Raw genomic sequence first — 9004 nt, forward strand, 5'->3', positions numbered from 1 at the left:
AAAAAGGGAGAGGAATTTTCGCTAGATAGTAGAAAAGACTATTTTTAGTTAAAGGGAATACAACACACGATAAAGGAAAGGTCAGTCTTGAAATCTCTCCTCAATAAACCGTATGCTCCGGAGGCCTGCGGATCAGGGAAGGTGGGTTGGAGGACCATGGCTTAAGGGGACAACTAGGAGGCAAGTGGAAGAAGAGCAAAGGGAACGCCCCACGGCCGCGGAAACAGGGACGAGAGGGCACGGCTGCAGGGGGGCTTTGGATTTCCTCCACTCCACTCCTTTTTCTTGCTTTCTTCCCCCACCTCTCCGCCCCCGCAGCCCGGTAACCCTCCCTCCTCTCCCCGGACTCCAGGTCGACCAGGCCCTCTGTCTCCCCCTCCCCCTCTTCCGTCTTGGTGTCTCTTTCCCTCCCCCCTTCCCCTATCCCCGTCTCTCTGTCCTCCCTCGCCATCCCTCCCCAGGACACCTTGCCGCCACGGCCACCAATCTAGCTAGGCGGGACAGCGGCGGCCGCGGCGCGGATTCCCTCTTTCCTGCGGGGGCACTCGCCCGCCCCTGCGAGCCGCGCATGTGAGCGTGGTGGCGTGCCGGCGAGTCGCGCTCCCGCGTCTCTCTGTCTCTGCCTCTGTGTCTACCTCTGTGTCTCTGTCTCTGCCTGTCTCTGTCTCTGCCTCTGTCTCTGCCTCTGCCTCTGCGTCCGAGCTTAGCGGGCCCGCTTCGGGATACCGCGCGGGCGCGTGGCAGGCGAGCGCGCGAGTCGTGCGGTCGACCCTACGTAGTTCGGGCGCGCGCCCCCGTGTCTCGAGTGCGTGCGTGCGTGCGGGCGGGCGGGCGGGCGGGCGCACGTGGGAGGGTGGGCAGGGGTGGGTGGTTCGCGGTCACCGTCCCTGCGCGTGCGCCGTCTCGAGCGTGACTCCTCCCGTTCTATTTCAGCGAGGCGCAGCTGAAGGGCTATCCGCTCCGCCTGTCCGTGAAGTTGGGCTTTCCCCCCGAAGGTGGCCGGAAGGGGGTGGGGGGACGCGTGAGCCAAAGGATCTTCAAAACGCGGCGGCGGCGGTACCGCTTTCGGCTCTCGCCGATCCCACGCAGAGGCGGGGGCGCGAGCAGGTCCGCGCGCAGGTGCCCGTGTGAAGGTGCAGGCGCGTGCAGGCGCGGGCGCGCGCGCGCGCGCCCTCGGGCATGTACGTAGAGGCGGGCGCCCGCGCGTGCACACCCCAAGGCGTACGCACGGACGCGCCCGAGGGCGCGCGCGTACGGGGGCGGGCGCGACCGTGCGGGCGCGCACACGCCTACGCGCGTGTACCGGCGCGGGTACGCACGGGCAGGCACACGCATACGAGTACGCGCGTGCGGACGCACCCGCCCGCCCGCGCACGGGCGAGTGCACGCGCCTGCGTGTCCGTATCTGCAGCCACGGGCGTGAGCGCCTAGGCGCCTACCGCCCTTCTTCTACCTAACGCCGTCACCGGGCTGGCTCGGCGTCCAGGTACGCCTGTCTCCCCCTCCCCTCCCCTCCCAGCGGCGCCGCAGTCAGCTCTCTAAACGGAAACGACGACGATGACGAACGTCAGTCTTCACCGCCACGCCCTACTCCCCACCCGAGCACCGTTCCAACTCGGGTGTTTCTCTCCCTGTGGCGGGGGTCCCCCCCGACTGAGAAAAAATAAACCGCCCCCCGAGGACGGCCCGCGTTCGGAGCCTCTTGGTAGTAGCGCGCCTTCACGGGACGACGGCACGCGCGCCCGTCACCCGCTTCCCGGAAAGTCCCCCCCCGCAGAGAGTCGCGAACTCGGGCGAAGACGGAGGAGTCCGCGTACCCGTCGCCCAAGGTTCAGCCATCGTCCGATTGGAAACCGGTGCCTTCCCGGTCCCGCCTTCCCGTCGATCGACGCCTCCCGGGGGTGGGATGGCTTCCAGCCGAACCAGCCTACCGTACCCTTCCCCTCCTACGTACCTCGGGAGGTCGGCTCGGACAGGGAGGGACCCGTCAGATGTCCAGTCCGCCGTGAGCTTTCCACGACGACGGTCGGCCGGTCGGCCGGTCGGCCGGTCGGCCGGTCGGCCGGTCGGCCGGTCGGCCGGTCGGTCGGTCGTCCCGGAACACCCCGGTCGGGTCCGCGCGCGCGGCACGGGCTTCACACACCTCGCTCCTCTGGCTTCCCGGGAGACGCTCGCGGCACGGCGACGTGTGCAACGCGGGAACGGCGACGCTGCCCTCGGCCTTACCGTCCCCCCCCCTCCAGCCGAATACGGCCCCGGCCCTCACCGCGGGCCGAGTTGGGGGGCTGGGGGTCGGGCCGGGGGGGCGATCGGCGGCGGCGGCCCTCGTCGGCAGGCGGCGCTAGCGCCGCCGGCGTGCGGCCTTACGGTTCCCGTTGCGATTCCCCTCGTGGGCTCGGAGAAAAGCCTCTCCATCCGGCCAAGGGGGCGCCTGTTCGGCGGACCGAGGGCGACGACGGGGGGCTGCCCGTCCGCCTGGGCGCGCGCGCGCGCGCGCTCCCGCAGGCACAGGCGCGCGCGGGCGCGAGCACAGGCGCACACGCTCAGACACGCGCTCACGCGCAGACGCGCACAGACGCGCGCGCACGCACGCGCAGACGCGCACTCAAACCCACACAGACACGCACAGACGCACACACAGACGCACGCACAGACCCGCGCTCACGTGCGCAGACACAGGCGCGCGCGCACAGGCGCGCCCACGCGCGGGCGCACGCGCGCGGACGCGCACTCACGCCCGCACGGACGCGCACTCGCGCCCCCACAGACGCAGGCAGACACGCACACGGGCACGCCCGCAGATGCGCACGCGCACGCACGCAGTCACGCGCGCACACGCAGGCACACACGCCCGGACACGCGCGCACACGCCCCCGCAAAGACGCGCCCCCGCACAGACGCGCGCGCGCACAGGCACGCGCACCGGGACGCGCGCGCGAACGGACGCACGCACGCGCGCAGGCACGCGCGCACACGCACCAGGGCACCCGGAACGTTTGCCAACTCCCCGCCCACCTCAGCACCCCACCCCCCGGGCCCGAGGCGCGTGGTCCCCCACCGCCCCCACCCTCCGACCCCCCCACCGCCCCCACCCTCCGACCCCCCCACCGCCCCGCTCTCGGCCCCCCACCCCCAACCCCCCTCCGGCACTCCACCCCCCACCCCCACGACTCACGCACACACGCCCGCCCGCCCGCCCGCCCGCCCGCATTCGGGAGCCGCCGGAGATCTCTCGATGCTCGAGACGCCGACTCACCCCTCTCCCCCCCCCCGCCCCGGAGACGCCACCTTCCCGAGTCCGCCCGCGAGCCCGGAGAGCGCTCCCTCGGGCCGAGCCGCCCGAGGGCCTCTGGGCGGGCGTTCGCGGCTGGCCCGCCGCGCCTCCGCTGGACCTCACTAAGTCCGGCCTCGCTCCCGAGAGCCTCGAGGGCCTCCCTCGGTGAGATGTCTCCCCAGTCGGACCGGGGGGCCCAGAGCCGGTCCGTACCGGCTCTGGGAAGGCGTTCCCGGCCTCCCCCCCGCCCCCCGTTTGCCCGCCCGCGTCGCGGGAGGATGGAAAGCGATGAGGAAGAACGCTCTCGGTGGCGGCCGTGGTTTTCTTTTGCGACGCGGATGCCGGCAAACGCACGGCTCCCTCCCTCCCTCCCTCCCTCCCTCCCTCCCTCCCTCCCTCCCTCCCTCCCTCCCTCCCTCCCTCCCTCCCGACGCAATTTGCCCGTTCAACCCGCCTCACGCGTACCGTTGGCTCGGCGACAGGGACGACGGCGGAAAACGTCTCCCGGTCTGCCTGCTGCGCCACGCGGGCACTCAAAGAACGAGGAGGAAAACTTCGGGGACTGGCGGTCTCATCCCGTCCCGTTTGTCGCGTCCGTCCAAAGCATACGGATCGGAGAACACCTGCCCGTCCGACGCTTGGGACGTGCTCTCTTCTCCCTCCCGCCCCCGGTGGACGCTCATCCCCTCGGGCGCCCCCCCCCCGTTCGGCCCTTTCGGGGGCGAGCGCGCGCGCGCGCGCGCCCCATGACGCTCCCGAGAGGTTTCCCCGGCGGCCCGGGGGAGTCTGTCCCCTCTGCCACCCTCGAGCCCCGGCCGGGGCCCAGGTGGACCCGGTTCCACCCCCCGCCGCCCTTCGCTCCGGTCGTCGGCCGTCACCCGGCGGCCGCTTCGATACCGTCCCCCTCCGGAGCTCTGCGGCGCCGACGGGATGGGAAGCGGTCCCGGCGGGCGCGCGCTGGCCACGGCGGCCCGGGGCCTTCGCTCCGTCTCCTCGAGTCCGGCCTGGCTCCCGGCGTCCTCTCGGGGTCCTCCCGGGGTCCTCCCGGGGTCCTCCCGGGGTCCTCCCTCCCTCCCTCCCTCCCTCCCTCCCTCCCTCCCTCCCTCCCTCCCAGGGCCCCCCCCGAGTGGGACACGCCGGCTGGCCGGCATGGTGCTCCAGGGCTCCAGCGGGGTAGACGGGATCTTCCTGGCTGAGGGGTGAAATGGCCCGGCTGGGCCGGACCCCCTTGGATCGGAACTTTGGGAGATGGGGCCAAGGTGGTGGAATAGGCTGACGCTTCCGCCTAGCTCTCTTGACGACAAAGACCCGGAAACACAAGCGAACGAGTATGTCTGCGACGAGCGGGGAGTCCTGACCGTCCAAGGCGGGCTTAGACGACGCACTGAGGGGCAGCGGCAGGAAGAGACCTTTCAGGGGCAGAGAGGGTTTACCGGCCCTGCCCCGCGGGGAGCCCTCAGGCACCATTCCCAGAGCGGCTGCTGCAGTGGGCTGGTACCGTCGTTCCTTCCACTGCTGTTCCGTCAGGGAGAAGCAGCCAGCCGCACAGCCTGCTCACACCTCCGGAACCTGAGGAGGGCCCGGCCGGGCGGATCCCCTTGGCCCAACCGACCCCGCGCTGTGGCCGGCCCCACCGTCTTCCGGCCGCCCCGCGCCGAGAAACGTGTTCGGCGGCGGCGCTGGGAGGCGGGGGAGGGGGCCTGGGGGGGAGCCGGGACGGGGCCGGGCGTCCGGCCGCCCGGCGACGCGCCCTCGCCGGCCGCCGATCCGGATCCGTCCCGCTGCACTCCGCGCCGGTTGTCGGCCGCCACCTGGCGGCCGCTTTGATATCGTCTTCCCCCGGAGCTCCGGCGCCGGCGACACGCGCGGGAGGCGATGTGGCCGCGCTGGCCGAGGCGACGTTCCCGGACGCCGGCGGCGGCGTCGGCAGGATCGTCCTGGCCGAGGCGGGAAAGGGCCCGGCCGGGTGGATCCCCTTGGCCCAACCGACCGCGCGCCGTGGCCGGCCCCAACGCCTTCCGGCCGCCCCGCGCCGAGAAACGTGTTCGGCGGCGGCGCTGGGAGGCGGGGGAGGGGGGCGGGGGGGGAGCCGGGACGGGACCGGGTGTCCGGCCGCCCGGCGACGCGCCCTCGCCGGCCGCCGATCCGGATCCGTCCCGCTGTCGCCCGCGCCGGTTGTCGGCCGCCACCTGGCGGCCGCTTTGACATCGTTTTCCTCCGGAGCTCCGGCGCCGGCGACATGGGAGGCGCTGTGGCCGCGCTGGCCGAGGCGACGTCTCGGGACGCCGGCGGCGTCGGCGGGATCGTCCCGGCCACGGTGGGGCGCCGGCGCCAGAGCCACGTTCCGGAATTGGGCCCGCAGCTTCATGTGGCCGAGGCGGCCGCCGCCGCCGCCGCCGCCGCCGCCGCCGCCGCCGCCGCCGCCGCCGCCGCCGCCGCCGCCGCCGCCGCCGCCGCCGCCGCCGCGCTCCCGGGTGCCGTGTTTTAGACGGCGCTGGACCGAACCGGGCCGCACCGAGACGGCGCAGGCAGAAGAACGGGACAAGGCACGCCCCGGCCGTTCGCGCGCCTTCCTTCGCGCGGCCCGGTCGTCACCGGGGCCTCCGGCGTAGGTCCGGGGTGGCCCGCGGAGGGCGCCCCGGGCCCGGGCGCGGTCCCGCGTGGGGTCCGGACCGTCGGAGAATTTTTTCAAAGTCCCGCTCCGGGGGTCCCCGGGCCGAGGTTGCCGCCCCCGGCCCGCCCCGGCCCGGCCACGGACTCGCGCGGGGCCCGGACCTTCGGAGGGGCCCCGCCGCCCGAGAATTTTTTCCAAGTCCCCCCTCCGAGGGTTCCCCGACCGGCCCGCGTTGGCCGCAGCGCAGGCGGCTGGCTCTGAGCGCCCGCGCGGCCCCGGCCAGCTCCGTCACCCCGTCCCGCGGGTCGACCAGAGGATCCCGGGAGCTCCGGGGGGGGCGGGGCGCTGGGGGCCATGGGGTCGCGCTACGGACCAATGGCCGGGCCGCAGTTCCGGGGGCTCGCCGTGGGGAGCGGGCCCCTCCCGCCGCGGGGCGTGGCTTTTCTCTCGCCCAAAACGGACGATTTGGGCCACCAGATTGGTGCTGACACGCTCTCCTCGCTGGGTGACTCCCGCTGAGCAGATGGGAAACCTGGACGGGTCCGTAGACGCTGGTCCACCGACGGCCCACGCCCTCCCCCGCTCCTCCCCGCTTGAGCCGCCCGCCTGGGGCCCGTGCGCCGGCTCTCGCGCGTCCAGGTGTCCAGCCGCGGTGCCTCCCCCCGGTCTCCAGTGCCCGAGGGCGGCGTGGCACGGGCGCCGCGGGCCCTCTGACCCGCGTGCCCCTTGTCGCAGGCACCCGCGGTGGCCGCGGTGCTCGCCAGAGTGTGCCCCGCTCCCCCTCCCCCAGGCCCACGTGCCTCGCGTGTCAGGCGTTCTCCGTGTGCGGGGTCCTCGCGGCCACCTTTCCGCAGCCCGGGCGGGGCGGGCGAGGCAGAAAGCGGGTCCTCTCCGGGGCTGTCCTCGCCCGCCTCCTGGCAGCCCTGGCGGGGGGTCTTCTTCTCCTCGCTTGTGCCTGCGCTGACCCGATCGATGTGGTGTTGTCGTGCTCTCCCGGGCCGGGTCCGAGCCGCGCCAAGACGAGGGACGGACATTCGTGGCGAATGGGACCGCTCTTCTCGCTCAGCGCGCGGGCCCCTCGCTCCTCCTCCCCGCCCGCCGGTGGTGCGCAGAGGGGCAGGGGCACGGAATCCGGCCCGACCTCGCTCATCTGCCCTCGTTCGCGGCCTCGCGGCCAGCGTCGGCGGTGGCGGGGTCCTGAGACCGAGCAGGACCGCCTCTGCTCGTGGCCCTGGTGTTCTGCCTCGCGTCGGGCCCTCCCCCGCCCCCCGCGGCGGGGGGGCCCTCCGGTCCGACGCACCCGCGTGCCCCACCCAGGTGGTGCCGGTGCGCCTCGAGTGGCCCTTTGGCGGTGCCCCTGGAACGCTCCAGGCCGTCCCTCAGGTGCCTGAGGCCGGGTGGCGGTGCCGTTCCCCGTTCCCAGCCCACCCTTCCGGTCACCGCTCACGCGTGTGGGCGTGCGCCCCTCGAGCCGAGAGAAACAAAAAAGAGGAGTGCGGCCGAGAGGGAGAGAAAGGATGTGGAGGAAAAAAAAAAAAAAAAAGAGGGGGGTCGAGCGGGGTAAGACCTTTAGAGCATGCACGCCTCGCGGGAGGGTGCCGTGCCTGGTCCCGAGAAGGCGGGTGAGAGAGGGGTGCGCGCGTGCGTGCCCGCCCCGGTGCTTGCCGAGACCCGCGTGAGGCAAGCGAGAGCGGAAGGAGGGGAGGGCCCGCGTGTTGCTTCCGCCGGTGCCGAGGGAAGTCGCCCTTGCGAGGTGGGGGCCCAGGCTGCGTAGCCGCGGCTGGGCCCCGGCGGTCCGTTGTTAGGCTCTGTCGTACCTCCTCCCCCCCCGCGGGCCGCCCTAGAGCGCGGACCCCTCTACAGAGGGAGACCGGGGGGTGTGTTGGGCCTTAGGTGCCCAGGCAAGCCTCGGGTGTGCGCGGCGCGTACCCGCGAGGCCCCGCGCGCTCGCCGGAGCCTGGCTCCGGCGAGGCGGGATGAGGCGGAGAAGCTTTAAAAGAGAAAGGGAAAAAAAAAAGAAAACGGACGACTCAAAAGGCGTGACTTTCCGAGGCCCTCGGTCGCCGCTGCGGTGCCCCCCCCGTTCCCTCCTCGCCCGAGTGGAGGGTGGACGCAGCACGGAGCGGGGAGCACGCGCGTCCCCGGGTGAGGCAGAGCCGCCGTGAGCACGAGGCGGCAGGCTCCGTTCCCGGCCGCAGAGGCCCACTGTGCCTTAACCCCCCCGCTGGTGCTTACCAATACCGCAGGCCCCCCCCCGCCCATCCCCGGGGCGCCCTCGGGCGCCTGGCGGGGGCCCAACGTGGGGGGCGATGGGTGGGGACGGCCCGTCCTCGGTGAAGAAAGTCTTCTCTAGTCGTCTCCGAGGGTGCCTTGGGGGTGCCGGATCCCCCAGCCGCCGCCCCTCGTCTTGCGCGCAAGCCACCGACCGTGGCTCGCAGGCAGAGCCCCCTCTCCTTCCCGCCCGGTGTGGAGGGAGAGGTCCGCCGGCCCCGCGGTGGGGCCGCGCGCCGCCCTTCGCCTGCCGCGGCCCGCGCCTCCCCCCTGCGAGTCGGGGGAGGGCCTTCGCCGGGCCAGCCGCCTGGCGCCGGGGTCGCGCGCGTCCGTGTGTGCGCGTGTGCGTGCGGCCCTCCCGTCGCGCGCCTGGTGCGGTGGGGCCGGGGGTCCGTCCGGCGGACGGCCCCCGCGCCGTTGTGTGCCGCCTCCCGCCCGCACCCGTCCCGTGCCGCCAGCGGTGCGCGGGTGTGCGGGCCCACCTCCTCACCCGGGAGCTTTCCCGGCGATGTGCCCCTGGGCCGGGGGGATGGGCGTGCCGGGGGCCGCCCCCGCAGCGCCTCCCTCGCCGACGTCGATCGGCCCCGCCCCGCCCGGCCGGCCGCGCACACGCCGTCCCCGGTCTGGGACCGCGAACCGGCCTCGCCGCGTTGGGCGTCGCCACCGGGCCTCCCCGGCCGGTGGTGTCCCCCGGCGACGCGCCCTCGGACCCGGGCCCGGGCCCTGGGCGCGCCGGGCGGGTGGGCGGCGTGTGGCCGTCGTGCGCGTGAGGGTTGCCCGCTGGGGGGGGGCGGTGGGCTGGAGGAGACAGGGAGCGGCGGCGACCGCGGGGGGGTCCGATCCCC

General features: G+C 73.9%; 1 protein-coding gene across 1 annotated transcript in view; it reads right to left on the reverse strand.

Moving 5' to 3' along the window:
• Positions 1–5865: 5865 nt before the first annotated feature.
• Positions 5866–9004, reverse strand: part of LOC126086333 (collagen alpha-1(I) chain-like) — a 4055-nt gene continuing 916 nt past the window's right edge. The window contains exons 2-7 of the mRNA XM_049902487.1: positions 8124–9004; positions 7818–7878; positions 7554–7745; positions 7189–7275; positions 6258–7085; positions 5866–6214 (exon numbers count right to left, since the gene is read on the reverse strand). The exon at positions 8124–9004 is cut by the window's right edge and continues 585 nt beyond it. Coding sequence (XP_049758444.1) covers positions 5866–6214; positions 6258–7085; positions 7189–7275; positions 7554–7745; positions 7818–7878; positions 8124–9004 — 2398 coding nt within the window. The remainder of the gene's footprint in view (positions 6215–6257; positions 7086–7188; positions 7276–7553; positions 7746–7817; positions 7879–8123) is intronic.

The sequence above is a fragment of the Elephas maximus genome, chromosome 11, assembly GCF_024166365.1.
Source record: "Elephas maximus indicus isolate mEleMax1 chromosome 11, mEleMax1 primary haplotype, whole genome shotgun sequence".
NCBI lineage: Eukaryota > Metazoa > Chordata > Mammalia > Proboscidea > Elephantidae > Elephas > Elephas maximus.